The sequence below is a fragment of the Antedon bifida genome, chromosome 10 (genome assembly GCF_963402885.1).
Source record: "Antedon bifida chromosome 10, ecAntBifi1.1, whole genome shotgun sequence".
In the NCBI taxonomy this organism is placed as follows: Eukaryota; Metazoa; Echinodermata; class Crinoidea; order Comatulida; family Antedonidae; genus Antedon; species Antedon bifida.
Window position 1 is genome coordinate 17,844,882 of NC_136235.1, and position 22,492 is coordinate 17,867,373.

At 31.9% G+C, this 22,492-nt stretch overlaps 2 protein-coding genes across 2 annotated transcripts in view; one reads left to right on the top strand and one right to left on the bottom strand.

The window, feature by feature from the left end:
* Positions 1-22,492, top strand: part of LOC144853724 (ectonucleotide pyrophosphatase/phosphodiesterase family member 7-like) — a 54,097-nt gene that overhangs the window by 315 nt on the left and 31,290 nt on the right. The window lies entirely within an intron of this gene.
* On the bottom strand, positions 406-21,848 carry LOC144853731 (R-spondin-2-like). The gene is made up of 5 exons (XM_078711526.1): positions 20,613-21,848; positions 7,357-7,527; positions 6,828-6,977; positions 2,238-2,423; positions 406-1,713 (listed from the first exon to the last, which is right to left on the bottom strand). The coding sequence occupies exons 1-5, from the start codon at positions 20,692-20,694 to the stop codon at positions 1,532-1,534; spliced, it is 771 nt and encodes a 256-aa protein (XP_078567652.1). The 5' UTR covers positions 20,695-21,848; the 3' UTR covers positions 406-1,531.

Consider the following 22,492-nt stretch of genomic DNA (forward strand, 5'->3'; position numbering starts at 1 on the left):
CGCTGGACATAAAAAGTGACATGAAAACCAAGTAAAACGATAAACAAGGACGGCAACCAAATATATACACAAGTGTCTAAAAGGGCACGAACACAGTAAAGAGCAAAATTAATAAAGTGAGCCCTCTATCGTTGTGAAACTTCAACAATATTATTAGTCGCACCTTTTCGGACGCTCATTCTCGGTTTGTGATCAGTGTAGTACGGCTTTTAATATGTATTTCTCACAGGTTATACTTACTGTAATTATCATGGGTGTCACTCATTTAAAATAAAATTGGAAATGCAAACATATTACAGCAGTAAATGTCTTGTATTATTCAATACATTTATTCAATAAACATTTACAATTGAATGTCTAACATTAATAAAACATTCTTTTTGTTAAATTAGACTGTTTTATTATTCATTGGGTAACCAGTTTATATATGTGTAAGAACCAGCTATTTTAAGAAAAGGAATAAATAAGAAACACATAGTATTATTCTCAGAAAGGCTCTGAATTACTAGAACTAGTTTTGTTGAATTATGTAGTATAACTGTAAGAAATAATAATTACTATCTTTTTGCATTACAAAATAATATGAAAAACATAAAATATAGTTTGCTTTAAATCCATTACGCAACTGTGTGTGGTGACACACACGGTTAAAGCTAGAACTGACAAAATAAGCTACCATCGAATAATGATTCTTAAAACAATTCAGTAATTATTCGGTAACAAAATATACAATATTAATATTCTAAATATACGTTTATACAGATACAGTTATCAAACAGTACATAACAACACGTAGCTAAATATATAATTTTAAAAAACGAAACCTATTACACAATGGTGTACTGTAAGATTATAAATAACAAAAGAGGGCGTGATTCAACTTCTTCATCGGGTACTTTCTTAGAATAATTAACACAAAATTTGTTAACATTCCAACAACACCTGACATTCTCCTCTGATTTGAGGTTTTTATTTTCATTTTATACACTTTTCTAAAATTCTGTAAATTGTAAGCTAATTGAAAAGAAACCTACCAAAACAAATCGACAATCACATTTCCATGTCAATATAATAGTTTTTAAAGTACAAAATGTTTGAAAATTTTTGGAAGCACAATAGATTTTGTACTCAACTATAGAAAACGTTTGCTGAAAAATTCAGTTTATAATGTTATTCAACCGCTTAGGCCTACAGTAGTTCCATGTCCTGGGTAAATATACGCGGACGTTGGTGTATTGTACGCTCGTGTGTCCTGGTGGGAAAGTTTGACGCAGTTAACTGTAGTAGGCCTAACAGATCGGATACTTATAATTCCAACGGCACTTTTGCAATTTATGAAGGTCCATTTATTTCAGTATGATAAATTTAAGTCTGCCGCTTAAAGTATGAGTTTCATGTCCTGTGTAAATTAAGAGTTGGTTTATAAGCTCATGCTTATATATACGATGGACGTAGTTCCACTGTAGTAACAGTTCGGATATTTTGAATTCTGACGGCCTACAATTTATGGAGGCCTATAATGTCTGTAAGTTTACCGTACTATATCCCATTTTTCAGTTGGTTGTTGATATAGTGTTGGATTTAGATAACGATCTCTGTTGTTCCTACGTTCTGGATCTCTTTGTTTATTTCGTTTTCTATGTTTTCGTTGTTTTCTCCCCTTCTTTCGTTTTCCTTTATGTTTATTTTTTTCAATTTCGTTAGGTAAAGTATCTGAAAAGAACAAATTTTTGAATAATCAAATATAAAATATAGGTTAAGTTTGAATTTCATCATCAGCAGCAGCATTATCATCTTCATCATAATCATTATCATCTTCATCATTACCATCATCATCTTCATCTTCATCATCTTCATCATTACCATCATCATCTTCATCTTCATCATCTTCATCATAATCATTATCATCTTCATCATTACCATCATCATCTTCATTATCATTATCATCATTATCATCATCATCACCATCTCCATCATTTTCATAATCTTCATAATTATCTAATTATACCATCATCATCTTCATCATCATCATCTTCATCATCATCATCATCATCATCACCATAATTACATTCATCAGTATTATTTTCGTCACCATCATTGTCACTATCGTTAATTAATATAATCATTGCGTAATTATTTTAACAATGGCGCTCTGTGAATGAAAAACATAGACCTATGTGCCTACAGTATTCAAATTAAATATCCCAAACAACATATAGAAAACGATATATATTTACCAGAGCAAAATCGACGTTTCAATTTACACTGTCGACTTTCTGATATGATCGGACAAGGCATACCGTTTGGTGTTGGCTTGACCACTATATCCCTTGTCCGAGCTTGTAAGCCCCATTTGTAGCCACAGTATTGCCCATTTTTGCCACATGGCCCCCATAAGCTCCAGTCAGTTACCTCACAGTCGACTGCAAGATAAAAAAACATCTACAAAATATCATACAGTGTGATATAATTAGTTTATGACTTTATAACATAATTATACACTATGAATCAATTACCCTGCTCTAAAACATAGAACATTCATATGAATAAATAAAACTTTGAATATACCATTTTTAGTGATAATGTAAGTATATTTTGTAGAAAAATTGTGGCCGTGGTTTTAAAAATAGTTTGTTGTTAACGAAATATATTCTATATATCTTGTAGGCCTACAGACGAACAACAGACATCATTTTTTAATAATGGTGTCTTTAAATTATTTTTTATAAATATTTACTTAAACAGTAAACTGACGTTAAACTAGACATATAATTCTTTTTAAAAAACTGTAAACAAAATTATTTTGGTCATAATTCAGAAGTTCTCTTAGTCGTTCGGCAATTCGGTCACCACGCATTTCATAAACAAAAGTCCCTGATTGGCTAAATACGCAAACCCAGAACATTCTTATTGGCTGCTAGATCACAAGTGTCACTTAAAGTCCAAATATATTGCATATGTTTACCTGGTATGTGTTGAATTTTGAAGTGCGATATTGCAATTTTCCACATTTTACCAATATCCTGATTTCGCACGTCCACACCTGAGATAAAATTTAGGCCGCCTGTGTCAAATCCCAGACCCACACGCCAGCGCAGGTGCTTGGGTAGAATTGCGTCAGGAAGCAGGCTACCAAGCCTCCTTAAGGATTTTGAAAGAAGGCGAAAGTATTTTAGTGGGCAACTTTAAACAAAGTCAATATAGCTTATGACTGTCAACAGCCATGGGATGTAGATTGGTAATTTCCGCATCATATCAAAGAAATTATTTCCGAGTAGAATAAGCCTACTCCCTCATCAAAATCGTAAATAATGTAGGCCTCACTAGACTGACCAGATCAATAATATTTATTTAGTTCCACCGATTTAAAAAGATAGTGTTGTTTTTTTTTCTCCATTTTACCTAGGCTTTTTGCCGGTTATACTAGGCTACATATGTTATTATTGCAGACAACTACGTATTGATAATTATAATGAAAGAGCTACCTCTAAAATAGGATTCTCGCAACACTAAACAGAGATTTGAAAAAGTGTATAAACGAGATTTGAGAATTGGAAAGCGTTTGAGAAAGGTAGAAGACGTTTTAGAAATCGTTTTACTTTTAGAAAGTATAAAGCGTGTAATGTTAGCGTCCAATTCTCTCTATTTCCTTTTCTATGAATTTAATTATTTGTTTTAGGTGGTACGGAAATGTTTTAACACCATAATAAGTTACATAATATCGACGTTCTGATACAGAACAAGTTTGTTTTTTGAAGCGGATTTATTTCTTCTATTACGAAACTAACTGACCAAACTTTAAACAAACTTAATAAAAACACTGACGATGCATTAGAAAAAAAAATAATACAACAGTCATTGGTGAGAACATTTTAACTTTTGAACTTCAGTACATTCAACTTAAAGAATGTTTTGTATTGACCGTATACTTATAAAATGTTACCGTCAAAAGCATGTTTGTCAACTAGTGAAATGTCACACCGTCATGTTTATCTCTTGGGGTACAAACTGAGTTCAAGTATCAGGACGGATTTGCACAAGTAAGTTTTACGCCAAAAGAAAATCACGTAATCTAAATCCAATATATGAATAACAGAGCAAGATCGTTTTTTCAAAAAGCTGGATATAATTAGACAATATGAACATGGTGGCGATTTGATAATTGTATAAGGTTTTGGTTTAATAAGCGTTTATTCACTGGGGACAAAGTGCTGACAAGACCCAAGCTGATGTCTTTATCAGGCTGGACAAAAATGGTGACTAACTTTCCTTCTGTAGGCCTAATATTTCGGTTAATTCTGACCAATGATTTGGGTATGATCGTCTCAGTTGTTTTAAATGATGTGTGTTACGACATACTTTGTAATAGTGTTAATACATCTCTTCCCTGTTCGCACATTGTAATTATTTGACGAAATCTATAATAAGCTTTTGTAATAAGTGTCGTAATTTGTAAATAAACTTTGTTGTACTTTGTAATAAACTTTGTCGTACTTAATAAATAATGTAACGTTTGATTCTGCTTACTTTGTAATAACTAATTACAACAAAGTAAAACACAAAGTTAATTACACTAAAATAAAACAGGCTCATTACAAAAGTGTGATAGACAATATTGCAAACTGTAACAGAATTTTTTACCAAGTTTCTCAAGTCATGTTAACTATAATACGTATTAGAGTTAAGCTCTATCTACATTATCAAACGTTATGTGACAACAAAATATGATGTGCCCATATATGGACATGACGTCATATCCATATTTGGGTATATCAATTTCATATTTGGAAACAAACATTTCTTGTAAAACTAGGTTGATAGTGTAGACAGACCTTTAGATTAGATTCATGTTATTTTTTTTTTAATTTTCACAATTTGGTTATTCATTAAAAACTGTTTCAAACCACAAACATTAGTTTAGTTATGCGTAAGCCATAGTAAACATTACATTAATATACTATAATTATACTTTATTTCATTATTAATTTGTTTCATTAATATTAATGATATTAAATAAACATAAAGTATACGTTGTCAAATATTTAAAAGAATATGATATTGATGTTTAGCTTATCCTGGATTAGTAAATATAGATAACCATTAATTATGTAAAGGGTGGAGTGTTTCATTAATTATGATTGATATATCATACCGTAATTTACATAAAGTATGTAGAATGTACATGAAGTATACGTTGTCAAATATTAAAAAGAATATGATATTGATGTTTAGCTTATCCTGGATTAGATAATTATAGAAATATAGATAATTATTAATTATGTAAAGCTTGGGTGGAGTATTTCATTAATTATAATTGATATTATCATAAGGCACATAAAATCAACTATGAAGTATTGAGATAAATGCGTTGGAGAGATTAGTCTATCTTGTTGATATCTACAAATTTTTTACGCAATGTGTTTGTAAGTTCCAGCCAATTAAGTGTACTAACCTTGACTTTTATATTTAGTGTAGTCTAATTTACTCGAGTTTTAGGAAACCTGTCGATTAATTTTAAGGAGTATGCTCATTAAAATTAGTGGTCAGTAATTACCCATCACTTAGGCCAAGGAAATCTGCAAATTCATTTCCTCTGTGGTGGGATCTCCTTGAGATGTGAAGAAAATAAAATAGATAATATAAACTAACATTAATTTTTAAAATATTTAATTTAATGATGCTTTTTTTTTGCTTTGAAACTATAACAGACGAAATAAACAAACTACTGATGTTGTACTCTAACATGCCTTGTTAGTAAATATTAATGGATAGTGAAAAGTTCTAGAATTGACAAAGCATACAAAATGGTGTTAGTCTGCAAAAATCCCGAAGCTCTCTCGCACATTTTCTTATTGTTACTGTTTTACAAGGTCATGGTTCAAATTTTATTGGAATTTTTATGGTTAATGTTTAATTGGATATTTTTTCGCATTCTCCTGGTCAAAATCTATAAGTTTAAAATGTTCTTTCTTAAACTTTTCTATAAACGTGTTATTACTGTACACTTTAATAGGCCTAACTAGTATAATCTTTAATCTCCATTCCATGTACCATTTCTATGCTTTCAATCTTGTTCTTCTACTTTTTTCTTGTATAATTGTTATTGACTTTGAACCAGTAAATGATCAGTGGATGAATGTATCAGCAGTGCATATGCCATTATAGACATAATAATAGTTTTTTTACTATCTGTGGCTGTAATAATTTGAAGACATTTACGCAATCAAAGTTAGATGTACCGCTCATATGACAGTTTTACAATAATATGATTAGTTGAATAGCGTCAATAAAGTATGGTCTGTTACTTCTTAACTTAATTCAGGGCATTTAAACTTTTGAATGAGGTCATCGTTATGGTTATCGTATTTGACGATTATGGATTTTGTACGTAAGTTTTTATTTTGTTATTAACTGCCTGAAACACTCACTGACAGATACACTTATAATGTGGTAAATAGGTATCATGTAATGAATTAGTAGTTCTTTTTTAAAAACCAAAAAATTAGCGAAACTAACCTTGACAGTTTATTGATATAGGTATTATTTTATTGTAAATAGCACAGTTGAAGCTACTTTTATATGATTGATTGAATAAAAATTATGATGATTATTACATCAAATACATCCTAAATTGTTATCGAAACAGGATAATTGACAATTTGCTATTCATTTTATTTTCTTTTTCTGCATTTATCTCTTTAATTATCTCTTCATCTTTATTTTTGACCTACATATTTTTTTTGTAAGCCCCTTTGATGTTTATTTATGTGTTTCCAAATATCTGAGACTTACTGTATATACTATAATCGTATCTTCTCAATACCTACCTATTCGTCTACATTCCCCTGTCTTTCTATCAGCGTAGTGATCCCGTGGACAGGTCGTTACACATTTTCCCAAGTAAAAAAAATGCGTAGATAAACACCTGGAACAGTAGTTTTTGCTAAAACATACATCACAATTTTCTACGCGGCATTCTGAAATAAAAATCATTAGGGCAATTATAGAGACAATATAAATTGGGGTTAAAATTATTTTGTATCTTATTGAACTTAAATGAATCGATAGAAGGGACTTTTCACATGGCATACTGTAAATCGAACATGTCTTATCTGGAATTAAACGTGATCAGGACTTTTGATTATTTAAATTGATTTTTAAAGAAGATCAAATATTTGTCATATTGATATTAATGTACTGTATTACTGTACTGTAATGAGTAGCCTACGTCCCTTCTTTGAACATTGAAATCTTAGTAGGCCTAAGTAATATTTCAAATAATAACGTTATATTTCAAATAATGATTGAAGCTTATTAATCAACAGCCCAATTCTTAAAAGGAAGACACACACTTACTATCACATTTATCTATCGTTTTAGTATGACTATTATAATGTCCACTAGGACACGTCCTGATGCAGGTGCCTTTTTGCATCATGCCAATTCTAGTTAAAAGCAGGTAATATCTGGGCTTGCACATCAGGCAACCATTGAAAGAAGAGCAGGATTCACAACCTTTTGGACAACCTGGAAAAAAAAACAAAAACAATTGGTTAATTTTGTTTACTAGTTTAATTACTATAAAAGGTTGCCTCCAATACCCTCCTCCAGTAATGTATCGATTACATTAAGGTATATTATCGTAATATTTTCTTTGTCGCAATGTACTGGTTCCGTTCAGTTGCACGAAAGTCGATGTAAGCGCTCTTGCGCACAAGAAAGTAGTTCCTTTCAGTTGAGTTGAGTTGCTTCCAGTTTCAGGTCGTCAAGCCTACGTTCAGACAAGCAATATTAGATGTAAGCGCTCTTGCGCAACTAGTTCCTTTCAGTTGAGCTGGGTTTCTTCCGGTTTCAAGCCTGCGTTCAGACAAGCAATATTTCACTTCGCCTTGATCTTATCAATAGCAATTAACCATTCAATATTACAACAGTTGCAGCTAGTTATGTGAATCGATTCAATAACACAGAATATATAGCTAGATCAAAGTCAACCGAACACACAAAATAATCGCGTTGATAGTAAAATCATTGTGAACAGACTAGGTCAATATCATGTCGATATCAGTCTGTTTATTTGAATAATTATATATTTTAATATTTAAACAATTATTAGCCCTGACGAAGTAATAGTGTTTTCCTAAAGATTGGCACTTTCTTCTGCTTATTTTATTTTACCGCTCTGGTTTACATTCTTTCTTAGTTTTATGTGTTGATTGAGATCCACAACATTGTAATTTCTTTAGTAATTTTTCTTTGAATTTATTAGTAATTTGCCTTTGAATTTAATCAGTAAGTTGTATTTGGATTTATATTTTAAAAAACTGTTAAACACTTTTAAGAATATTAGTTATTGATTTTGTAAATGTTTTCATTTAAAAGTGTCACTAATTAATATGGTTTTTATTTTGAAAATAAAATAGTTAATCTAGTCTAAATTATTTTGAATAATAATATATTGTATTTAATTTATCGTTTATTCTGTTGTATTATGTATAAAGTTCTTGTCTGTCCATTAATTTCGGATAATTACGTCACATTCGTAACCAATTTTATCAATGACTAGTCTTGTTGGACAACGACCCTTTACACGATAACTATTATTGAAAACTTGACGCTGTACACACTATTCTATAACAGGATAATCAGTTAGAGAAGTGCGAAATGATAACACTACTCGAGAACAACTTGTGATAAACTGTTTGTGTTTGACACCTCCACAGACATGTTTTACGTGCGTGTTAAATATCATTCCAAGTGTGAATGATACTTTACCTCCGCACGTAAATGACTACAACAAATAACAATCCGTTCACACCATCTAAGTTATTAATGTAATACATCTATCCATTTATTATATTGTCTGTATTTCTCTTACGTCATGCATATTAATTATTATAATGACGTCATTATGCAGATGGTTATGGTTCTACGGAACAGATGTGTTCACGTCTTAGTAAGCCGTTGTAGGCCTAAGTTTAATTAAATGTATGAGATAGCAATATATGATACCGTGATTGTTGCATTTTTTGTAATCTAATTAATTATGAATTAGTTGAACTAAAAAATACCATATGTACTGGAAAAGTGGATTACATGCTTAACAAGGCCATATACCATGCAGTCGCGTGCTCAAATTTGAGTTAGTGTTTACCGACAGACCGACTGACCAACCGACCGACCAACCGACCAACCGACCGACATAGTGAGTTGTAGAGTCGCGTTGAACGCGACTAAAAACCAGAAGACAAAATATATATTTTACAGTTATTTCAACATAACTTTATATGATATGCATATGTGCATTATTTTAGCACATTTTTGTTTATTATTGTTAGAACTATGTTTACTTAAATTTATTCGAATATAATATAATGAAAACAAAGTAATAATGGTATAGTATTATTAATATCCCATATTGGCAAATTATAGAATTGGCAAATTCTGATCTTGGCTAAATCAAACCAGCCAGTGTATGATATTGCAACTTTCAAATGCGTTAAGCGAGCTTCCTAAATAGCATACCTTGTCAGTTAGTAACAAGTCACTTTCCAAATATCTAAATCTAGTCTTTGTGAATATACTACGCAGACATGTCAACTTTTAGTCTGTGGATTTACTTCACCATGCCTCTGTGTTAATACACTAAGTAGTAAGGACTTAGTGTAAACATTGTTGTTATGCACGTTCCGTCATCCTTTATATCAATCAAGATTTATAAATCGATGATAAAAACACTCCAGTATTTCCAGATTACCAAAAAAGAAAGATAAAGTATTTAAGATATTTACCACAACTTGAACCTGTGTATGGCTTATTTTTATAAGCGGATTTTCAACATGATTTTATAATTTATCAGGTAGTTAGCTATGATTGACATTACTTTCAAATTATCGTGTCATTTTTATTTCTTTTTTGACGTTAACAATTTGCTTTTCGTAAATGTACCTTCAAACTACCTTTAAGTCACAAGTTTAACTACATTGTTATCATAATGACATATCATTATCATTTTACAATTTGAAGAGATTAACTTAACTTATCGTGTCATTTTTATTTCTTTTTTGTCGTTAAAAATTTCGTAATTTTACCTTCAAACTACCTTCAAATCACAAGTTTAACTACATTATTATCATAATAACATATCATTATCAAATCAATTTTTATAATCGGAAGAGATTAATAAATAACGTTCGTGGACTTGGTGCCAAACGTCCATATTGGTATGATTAGTAGGCCCAACCATCAATATTTATTGTAATACAATTAGGCCTAGACCTAAAACAAAAAAGACCAAAAACAATTTTCTTGCACTATAACTTAATTAATTTACGTTTAAAGAACAAAATTCACATTTTACAATCCATTTCCAATTTAAATGTCTATTTCGCGTTTTGACGGCACGACATTTTGTTAATAGAAAGAGCAGGCCTAAAACACTGTTACAGCTGTACTTGATTCACAAGCGTTTAGTGAGGTTCGTTCGTGTCGTATCTATCACGGACATTAATTATTCGTTTGGTAGAATTAACGTTTTATTTGTAGATAATAATATTACACGAATGTTTAAGCTACGTTAAACGTGTTTGATAGTTCTCGGCCACGAACGATTTTATAATACTGTCACTAACTGTACACTATTCGTGCGCGGTGTGATGATACCGTATTTAGCAATACAAAGAAAAAAAGAATTATAATATCAGATACAGACACAGATCTGATTGATATGATAATCATTCATAGTATTAATAATACCAAGTTAAACGAATAGTAATATGTCAACGGTATTCTGCTGTCGTTTTATTGAGCAGTCTTATATCAAATTTGTAATAATAAATTTCAATCTTCAATATTAAAAATTAAATCTGTAGGACTTATTATTAGGTTTGATATTGTACCGTAATTCACTCCTCTTTGGCAGAACACCACAAAACAATAGGGCGTAGCATAAGATGTTGTTTCCGTACATGACTATACCCCAATTTCAAAATGTGTGTGTTAGTTACGGATGTTGCCACTATGTTGATTGGTGTTTGAACATGCGCAGATATACATTTAACGGATGGTGGTGCGGATACAATACTCAGATATTTAGGTCACCATCTGGAAAAAAAATAACCTCCTAATATTCTTTCTAATTATCTTATAATCTTAGAATACGTTTATGAATTGCTAATTAACCGGGCCCAACCGAGATTCGAACCCGGAACATTTTGCTTGATGCATACGTCCTAACTGGGGCTTTCGTACTATTGTTCAAATTTGATTGGATAAACGAATCTTTAATACCCTCGACGTTGTACGGTATACATTTATGCCTGTCAAATATACTTTGGTTAGGCTTATTCGTAATTTGGTAATAAGATGCAACGTTGTATTACGTCATTTGCAATCTCAGTCGGGATGTGCTTATTCATTTAATATCGTTTTATACATTTAGTAGTATATTAATATTACTTAGATAACATATATTTAACGAAGTATTAAATCAGTTTTCTAAACACATATAGTGCATTTATCGATTATACAATCGTTATGGGAAAACAACTGGGTCGTTGCCTCTGGGGTGAATCATTTTACTATAAAAAATATATTTTTATTCGATAATCCTTAATGTAATTTGTAAACATCATTATGTTGTTGAGCATAATTTTAATCTAAAACTGATTGTCTTTATGCATTTTGATATTAATATAATTATGCATTTTCGATGAATGATAATAAACGATAATCATCGACCTATATTTTTGTAATTTTCCTTTTAATCTCTAACGTTCTATTTTGAAGAAAACATTTAAAATAAAATAAATCTAAATATAAACTCAAATTCAAATATTAATCTGAAATTGTCCACATGCTTTGTATTTTTTTCAAACGGTTTACATTATATTAGTTTAAAACACATCTTTTTAATTTAGTGTTTGATTAAAACGTTTGATAAAATTTAAAAATATACATTTTTACCTTTATAAAATCTTTTTAACATTTTTAAATACTGTAGTATCACTAGTTTTAATTGTCGTAGACCTTTATGGTATTTTTTTAGTTTTCTGAAGTTGTTTTAATTCTTATAATGGTTTTATACAAAATCATGTATGCCCTGTGCCTATGAGCAATAATTGATTGGATATATGGCGCATTAAAAATGCTGTTTTTATTATTATTTTATATTCTATAGAAAACTGATTTTGGTTAATATTAATTAGAACAAAAACAATTAAAATTATTTCTTCCCATGTTGATGTGGGATACCCTTTTATTGAAGTTACCGATTTATGTATTTTTTGTTCATCAAGTTTTTCTCTGATGAATGATGAATATAAATAAATATAGATCCGATCGAAACGTTAACATTTGAAAATTGAAACAGTTTTTTTTAAACATAACACTAAAATTAACAATTTAATTTTTCCAAAAAAAAATATGTCTTCTCGTCAGCAAGTTAAACTTTTCTATGAAATTGACATTTCCATACAAACTCTTAACGACAGTTTAAAGTATCATCGAACCGGGCAGCTATACTGTTTGATAAGTTGTGCCATCTGACTTTAAGAGTCCCTATACCATCGGTTACTACAGATTTAAGGATTAGTGAATTAACCAAATATATTCCAACGACCATTCAAACTTCCACTTTTGTAAGTACTTTAGTTGACAACTGGACACGATATGCTTTATATTTTGTTAAATTCGTAGTTAAGCATAAATAGTGACAGAGAATCACTTATAGCAAATCATTTAAGACCACGTAAAAGGTTGATCAAATTAGGGTTATTGGGACATGTATTAATTTGATCTACAAGCATTTTCTAATAAAGATATTATCCATAAAATAGTGAATACAGTATTGGAGAAATGTGTAGGTACTGACCACTACATCAGCCTGGTTACTGTAGGCAAACATTTTGGACTGGCTCATCACTATCTGGAGTTTCCTTTAAAGTCGTGCATAAAATTCACGGGGGAAAATGCATGAACTGGACCATATATTTTATCATTTATAATTAAAATAATATAAGTGATACCGTATTTTGTCTTAAACAATTTAACCATTGAGGAATTATCACTCCAACGCAACGGATATGACTAGCAATACAATTCACATAAATCTTGAATTAAATTAGTAGAATGTAGTTTCGAATTCTGATACATAACAGACAAACAAAACGTCTCATTAATTACTGAAATATGAATATTATTATTTTAACAATTATCAAGCTTCCTCAATCAAACCTTGTTAATTAGAGAATTACTGAACCAAATATGTGCACATGTGAGCATATGAATATGTGTACATTTAAACATGTGAACGTGCACATGTGAACATGTTAATGTGCACTTGTGAATATATAAATGTGTGAACATATGAACATGTGAATACGTGAATGTGCACATGTGAATATATGAGTGTATGAACATATGAACATGTGAACGTGCACATGTGAACATGTTAATGTGCACTTGTGAATATATAAATGTGTGAACATATGAACATGTGAATACGTAAATGTGCACATGTGAATATATGAATGTGTTAACATATGAACATGCACACGTGAACATGTGAATATGTACCCATGTGAATGTGTGAACATGTGCACATATTTGCACATGTGAATTTGTGCATATGTGAATTTATGGACTTTGTGAACATGTGTACGTGTGAACATGACGTTTACATTGAACATGTGCACATGTGAATAATGCAACATGTGAACATGTGTATATTAAATAGAAATAACAGATTCACAATACACAATATATTCTGATGTGATATCAAAGACCAACAACAGCATAACAATAACAGAATAACAATAATACTATGACTAGAGTATCCGACATGGTCGACATGTGGCTAGGAGAGGTGATGACATATTAATATTATTCAATTTCACTGACTTTATTAATGTCGTATCCCGTATAAGTCTTTTGAGAGTATGGCTACATAATATAATACATAGACCTACTTTCTATTATTACTTCTATAATTCATAATCATAACAATTGTTTAAGTCATAAATTTGCAAATGAGACCCACGGTTATAAATATTTGTCAAAATTGTTTGTAAATGCCACACACGGTAAGCCAACGCGAGTTGACATCGCCGAATATAAAAATGAAATACGTATTTTTTTTATCAAATAAATAAACCCTCAAATTATGGAATTCGTAAAGAAAACAACGACAATGTGTATTTGTATTGTATAAGTATTCTTTGAATTATTGGAAGTGACGTCGTCGCCAGCAAAAATATCTTAATACAGTACAATAGTTTATTACCTTACTATATAAAATCATATTTACACAATGATAACATGGACGAAGAGAGTAGACGGGCTAGGCCTTAAGTAAACGCTCTTAGCTCTACCGAGTACCTCATAAAAATGCGAGTTACACAGCGAGTGGGTGTCAACAAGTTTCTGCTTTACCCTACATTCACTCAACTTTCGGAAACAACTTGTTGATTTTGTGAACACGAAAAAACTGAATACTGTATACCCGATTTAATAAATAATATACTCGGGTCTATAATTGAGTTAAACAACATTAAGCATTGTAAAGCTTTGTTCCCACAATTAGGACGCAACGCAATGACGTAAGTGCAACGCAATCGAATTGACCAATGACAAGCGACAGTTCGGATAATCCATCGCTTGTGATTGGTCACGTTACTTACGTTGCGCTTACGTCCATGGGTTGCGTCCTAGTGGGAACCAAACTTCATGCTTTAATCCGTACGGGTAACAATCAATCGGTCCACTTTGTAAAGTTAAATAAAAAAAGGTTTTAACTGAAAAAAAAAGAAAAGCACTAATCGTTCCAACCAAGATTCGAACTCAGACTTGTCTGCTTTTGTACCATTATTATGGGATTTTTTTGCCTATGTTATTAGGATTGTATCATCAGTCACATGAGATACGAATGACAATAAACAAGGCCATATACATGGCTGCAGTCGCGTGCGCAAATTTGAGTTAGTGTTTACCGACCGACCAACCGACCGACCGCCGACCAACAAACCGAACAACCGACCGACATAGTGAGCTGTAGAGTTAATAATTAAGATACTATACTAATAAACATTAACGTCATAAACAATATCATCGACAATGATAATCAATGACATTCTTGATTCAATGAACCATTAATTTTCTTTGGGACACCCCTATTAAGGGGACACTTTCTCGTACGTGGGAATTCGTTTTAACACACGATCAATCTTATTCACTGAATGGAAACCTCTATTAAGGGGACACTTTCTCGTACGTGGGAATTCGTTTTAACACACGATCAATCTTATTCACTGAAGGGAAACCTCTATTAAGGGGACACTTTCTCGTACGTGGGAATACGTTTTAACACACGATCAATCTTATTCACTGAAGGAAACCTCTATTAAGGGGACACTTTCTCGTACGTGGGAATACGTTTTAACACACGGTCAATCTTATTCACTGAAGGAAACCTCTATTAAGGGGACATTTTCTCGTACGTGTCCCATGAACGAGGGAAATACGTTTTAACACACGGTCAACCTTATTTCACTGAAGGGAAACCCATTAGGGACACTTTGCTGGGTACCGAAGGTGTCCCCTTAATAGAGGTTGTAATTGTAATCAAATCAGATCATCATCATCATATGGGTGATCCCTATTCTTCAAGATTTAAACCATGAATGTAACAGTGACCTTTCCCATTCAAAAGGCGTGACAATAATATTTTACAATGTATAGTCGAGTAGGCCCTACACCATTCTAAATCATTCATCATTTAATAAGTTGTATCGTTATTTTTGTCAAGTTATTTTACACGCCTTTGTAATTTCTTTACAATATTAATCGTCACTTGCTGGCCAATTGATAAGTTGTTTAGCATTAGTAAAACGTAGCTTTCATTTTGAATTTCTTCCGTCGTTTATGCAATGAGAATGATAGCACACTCTCGATGCGCGTTTTTCAACGTGTCCTGAGTAATGCTCGTGAGAACGTGCTCGGGGAATAATGTCTATGGAAAAGGCGACCCTCTCTGGAATTTATTGGCACGACTTCGGATGCAGGTACTGCTAGTGGAAACACATGTGCTCAACTAACGACAGTTACATTCACAAATCGTGTGAATAGGTTGCTTTACCTTACATCGTCAAATCTCAAAGTTAATTTTTATTTTAGCCCAACGATACATTGTACGTGTTTTGTGATGTCTTATTATTGTTATTCGACCCTAGAACGTGATGTACAATACGCATAAGCATAGAAACACAACCTTCGTTAATGAATAGTAGGCTTGTTCATTGTACTTTCCCATCATCAATTAAGAAGAAATCAAAAAGCAAATGTGCCATATTTCATTTATTAGTGGAGAGATATTGGCATATAATTCAACATTAACATTTTCCTTGATTCTGTCCAGTTACTCATTATGCCATTTCAGCCATATGCAAATTCACCTATAGGCCTACCGTATCATAATAAAGGTTAGTTTATTGCACATGGAGAAATAAGTTGACTTAAAAAATACAAATACATAATATGTGATGACTGTATTACATAGTTTGCCTGTGATTGGACAATATATGCCTAATTATGTAGAATGAGCTAGATAAAGGATCGTACGTGTAGAAAAAATAAGGGCGACTTTTTGGTCTAGGCCTAGACCCCTCTGAAAATAGACGAGACAAAACCAATAATATTCGCGTAAGTCTCTGTGTATCCATCGTACGTGTAGAAAAAATAAGGGCGACTTTTTGGTCTAGGCCTAGACCCCTCAAAAACGTAGACGAGACAAAACCAATAATATCCGCGTAAGTCTCTGTGTATCCATGCTTTAAAAAAAAAGTATGATGATGACCGCTTAGGAATCCTACGTTGTCGTCTTTCTGTCTACTCTCTCGTATATTTATGTTAACCTTATGTTACATTAGTTTTTATTTTATTTATAGGACATCAGTTTTAATTTGAATTGATGTACTTAATCTAAACTTACATCATGACTATTATAATGAATGCTCTAGAGTATTGCAGAACCTAGAATTAAATAAGGTTCGTAAACTTTCCTGTCTTTACACAGTACTCCCAGTGAGTTCAACATTAATTGTTGAGTTATAGTTGCTAGGCCTCATACTGTACGGTTTGATTTGTTTTGTCGGGGTACGAGAGGCAGACAGCAGCGTCCTTGTATGCCTAGCTAATTTTCTTCTTTCCTTGTCAGTTCCAATTCTCTATATTTTATATTATCAACAGATATGTATTATGTAAAACGATATTATGTTATTATTTATGATTCGAACGCTTAACTGTGTTCTAACTAGCCTACACTCATATTTTACAACTGCTGGGTGACATTTATGTCGAGTTGGGGTGATGACATTGTGACCCTTTCAATATTTTTGTATAAATTATTGGCATAGGACCTTTGTAAGAATAATAATGGTTTCAAATTAATACATAACGACTTAGTATATCTCATACACTTAATAAAGAAGAAATCGGTAGGAATTAGGCGCAATTTAAAGTAAAATACATTTTTAGATGCTGTTTTGGCTTATTGTGGTGTTTAAGGAAGTGATTAGCGAAAGCGATGCAAATGACCAATTATTATAGAAATTGTTATCTACAGTCCTTATTTGATAGATAGAGTTTAGAAACACTATATTTGTGAACGCGGTTCTATTATAACCTTACATACTTCATTGTTATTATAGCATTAAGGCCTACTTTGGTGTGGGACGAACTGACTAAAGACATGGAAGATGACCTTTAGCCCTTATAATGGATCATAAATATAAATGTGATAGGAAATAACCGTAGTGTATAATATCACTCGTAGTGTAATATAAGGTAATAATTTTAATTCGTGTTTTGTACCCTTGAGTGCTATTAATCATTGTTTGGTATTTTGCCATCGAAACATTTTAATTTTTTTCTCTCTCTAAGTTTAAAAAATGTTAGGTCTATATGCCTTTATAAGCATGGTATAAAGCACTACATCAGTTAGGCCTATTGTTAGTATTACACGATTAAATTGGGATTTTTCACACTTTTTATCGATTTATCGTCCTGTTCTATCTTTTGTACGATTTGTGTATTGGGAAAATATGAAATCATGAAACGGGTATGGGCCGCCTGGTTGTAGCTTAAAGATGTATTGTCTGAAAAAACAATTGTTTACATTTTTGTTGTTGAATATGCCATTTTAATGTCACATAATAGTTATCCACTTTAAACAAAATTGAATCGAGAAAAAAATTGTATTTACCTGAAAAAACTTAAATTTAAAGCAAAAAATACTAGTCAAAGTGGCTGCCAATCAATGTAGTTTTTTTTGTGTTGTCATTTTATATGATATTAACTTTATTAAAACTACAAAGTAACCTATTCAAAGTCTGATTTAATTAATCTTCATTTTTCATGTTTTTGGGGGACATTACATTTTTAAATAAATGAAGATTTTGTGTGTTTGTGTGTATGTTATATTTTTGCGTGTTCTTGTAAACTCAATTGGTTCACTGTATTAGCGAATATCATTATGTAAATACTAATGAACTGGGGAAAAAATAAAATATGCACACTCAGAAAAAGTTAAATATACAATCAAGGCCTATACTATAAAAGCGTCGTATCGAATACAAGTATGTGATTTGGTTTAATTTCATTGATTTACTTTTTTTAGGCTCACAATGTTATGACAACAATGTTTAACTAAATCAATATTTAACTGATTATTAGTGAAGTATGTTTCCTTTACTTGAACCACGTGACTTGGACAACAACAGACCCGTGTCTGAACAATAAAGAAAAAACTGTTCTCAATGGTCTAAACAATGATTCATTTTTAGTAATGCGCAAGTTATTAGTTTAAAGACAAGGCTTCAATTGTTAAACAGGACGTAGCTTCGTCAAACATGCGAATACAAAACTAGAAATGATTATAAGACGAACATTTTTACATTCGTTAGCAAATTCTAAAACAATTCGGTCATTCAAAAGTTAATTTGATCGATAATAACGTCGTAGACAGCATTCAGTAAGTTCATTAGCAAGCTGTAATAGTGAATAACTGTATCCATTGATACTGTTAATTAAATATGACGAAATACAAAGAAATAGTTTGAGTTAAGTTAATAACCCTGTGTTGTTGACAGTGACACGCGTAAGCATGTTTGTAGGCCTCTTATCGTGTATGAAGGAAACCATCAGTGGCCAATCAACAGACAGGAAATTATTAACTGAATCGTGTAGGAATTCATAGCAATCCATCGGCGATCGTTAGGGCTACTAGTGTTTGTGTTTGCTCGAATTCAAAACTAAAACAAATCGGGAAATTTCAAATTTCCATGTGGCAATATTATTCTTTGTTCAAATTGTATTATATAAAGCTCTGTCTACACTATCAATCATTATGTGGCAACAAAATATGATGTGCCATATTTGGGAATACCACTGCCATATATTTTTTTTTGTCAAACTAGTTTGATAGTGTAGAGCTTAACATGATTATGCATATTACCAGAGATAATATTAAACATAACGTAGGTTTCTCCTTTGTCTAGACTACAGTAGGCCTACTTGCTTCGCCATTAGCGTTTGACACTGAAGTTTTGGGTTTCGCAGTCGTTAGATCAAAATGTATGGGGATGTGTGTACCCGTGTAAATTCGATTTACGCGAGTGAAAGTCGGACGCGACGTGTGTTATTGATGTACGTCTGTATCATTCATGTCTGATATCCCCAACGCGGAAATAATTGAAAAGGTAAACAACATGAAATTGTGGTACAACGATCGTTATCAGACCGTTAAAACTAAATAATAACCTAATTGACGATTACCGTAATTATGGTGAACTAGAATCATATAGATAATCGAAAGAAAATAGTCAGTGTTTTTAAAATGTATAAAGCTCTGTCTACACTATCAAACTAGTTTGATAAAAAAAGTGTGATGTTCCCAAATAGGTTAGTGATATGCCCAAATACGGTAGTGATATGACATCACATTTTTTTGTCACATAAAGTTTGATAGTGTAGACAGAGCTTAATTGAATATTTAAACTGTATATTTAGAAAACCCACCGTGTATTGCCATTGTATAATGTTCTAAATTGTGGACGTGATTAAAAATAAACGTTGTAATGAAACAATAGAGATGTATCGCATTCCAAGAAAAAAAAAGTATAAGTCAATTATTAACCATGATCTAGACCTATAAAGTTGATGATAATTGTTATGAAGCACGGCTGTTGAAATGGGACATGTTCTCTCTCTTATCTATTAATGCCACCTAAATACTAAAACATTTGCCTGAAGTTTTAAAAAATATTTTTAAAAATTAAACATAAATTTCATGTTTAGGATGTATACTCAATCCTTACTCTTTACATTAGATATATAAAGGCACCATATTTTTTCCATTTTTATATTTCAATCATTTTTCTGTAGTTTTTTTTTCTGGGAAATGCTAATTGATCCTTGCTTGTTTTTCATTCGGTAATTTGTCATTACATAGGCCTACAAGAGTTCTATTGGACAAATACACTTTTTACTAATCATTTGAAATAAAGAATTGCATTAATTTTTTCATAGTTGAATCATAAAAATAGTATAAATAGCACACTTACTGTTCGTTTTAGACCTTTTCGCATCAATAACTAACACTATTATTAGCAGTTGAAAGACCAAGATAATTCTCCGTATTTCCATGATGAGTTAGTGTATATATCCTACACTATCGCCGTTTAAATAGCAATTAATTGACACAATTCAGAGTGCGTACTAGTTGTCATAGAAACCTATTTGATAGAGGATCCATTCAGAGATTTGACGCTTTTGTTTTATTTCACCTGTCGAAAAATATGATCAATAAAATAATGTTGATACTTGTTTGTAATGACTCAATCGAACGATAAGATCATAAAAGTGATGTTAGATATGCAAGTGAGACATCCGAATATATTTAAGCAACAGGTGGTTCAAAATATCTGTAAAAAGTGTTCGTATTGTTGTGGTTCCTTTTTATGTACGGTAAGTTGAACACGGAATTTGGGAATACCTCAGACGATCTAATCGCAATTAGATATGGCATGTAACGCGTTCCCAACGCACAGTGGGACGCGTACACTGAGATAAATTAGACCTATCGAAATGTTGCCGATTTCCGAAACATATTTAGGCGAGCATGTTCATATGTTTTGCCATTAGTAAATGTTGTTTTCGCTAATCGTCGCTGGCAACACAGTCACTTTGATTTAAGTTACTTCGCCGTGATCAGGAAAAACGGTTAATAATGCATTTCCGGATATACGTTATTTGGTCTCAAATTGACATGAACACCAAACAGACCCTTCCCCAAGGGTCGTAAAGCCCCTTATTTCCAAGCGTTTGTACAAGGGGAACTGGAGCACACGTCTCCTCTGATTTGTTCGCTCTCGATTTCGTTGTTAACAAAATCTCATGACGACAGAAGCTACTAGTGTGTCAGGTTTGTCGACTGAAGTGTACTGAATCGCTGACTCTTACTATAAAAAATGACGTGGTAAGTAATATCACTGATGATCCATTAAGAAGAAAAACTTCAAGTTCAAAAACACATGTTTTTTCAGCTGTATGATTGTTGAATACCTTCCAAATAAAGATGAGAAAAACTGATTCGCGTTGTTTGCCTGTAAGACTCCGATAGAGTTGTCTTCTTTTCGTGGTTAAGTTCTTTAATAAAGTTCATAAAGTGTAATATATTCCATTCCCACTCAACGAATAATCAGTGCATATGTTGAGATTTCATTATGGTTCTTACAACACCTCATTGGCTAATAGCGATTGAACGGAGGATCAACTACTTGCCGTTCTGTGAATTGAATCTCCTCCCTCTGACGGCTACTTCATACCGGTTTTAACCGTGATCATACTCTGAAAGAAAGCATGTACACTCCCATCAAATAACAATTCGTCTGAACTGCAGTGATAAAAAGTTATAAATCTGAAAGGAATGAGTTTGTTTAAGATCCAAAGGTGACCCTAATTACTAAGTGATAACAATGACAGCGGATTTCGAAGGTATATATACTGGTTACATATTGACACTGTGAAGTACATAGCAAACATACCGATCAGGCGCTACTCATCATCAACATTTAATAGTGACTATGTGTAGTTCCACTGTTACAGAAATAGAAAGATTACAAGCGTTTTATTGTAACTCTAAATTAAAAACAAATTTGATCTGCAAGTTCACAATAATACAATTTCCTATCGGCGCCGAAAAAATATGCATAAACGCTGCTTTAAGAATATAATTGAATTTGAATTAGTTCGTTAAACATTTGGAAGCACATTTTATATTATTATGTATACAAAAAACTGTATCGTTTTTATTATTCGATCGTGTCTAAAATGGTGCCTTTACAAAATATTTAAAACAGTTTGTTTGACTTTCCTGTCCCCCAAAAATGTTACATATTCACCGCACTATTTGGATGTAACAATGATTTAGATGATTGTCACT

Bases quoted from the DNA above. Each gene is read 5' to 3' on its own strand.
- LOC144853731 (XM_078711526.1), bottom strand. From the start codon at position 20,694: ATGGAAATACGGAGAATTATCTTGGTCTTTCAACTGCTAATAATAGTG. The intron at 6,978-7,356 runs GTAAGTGTGTGT...TTTTTATTTCAG, and splicing joins AACGATAGATAAATGTGATA to AATGCCGCGTAGAAAATTGT. The intron at 1,714-2,237 runs GTAAATATATAT...TGTTCTTTTCAG, and splicing joins GAAACGTCGATTTTGCTCTG to ATACTTTACCTAACGAAATT.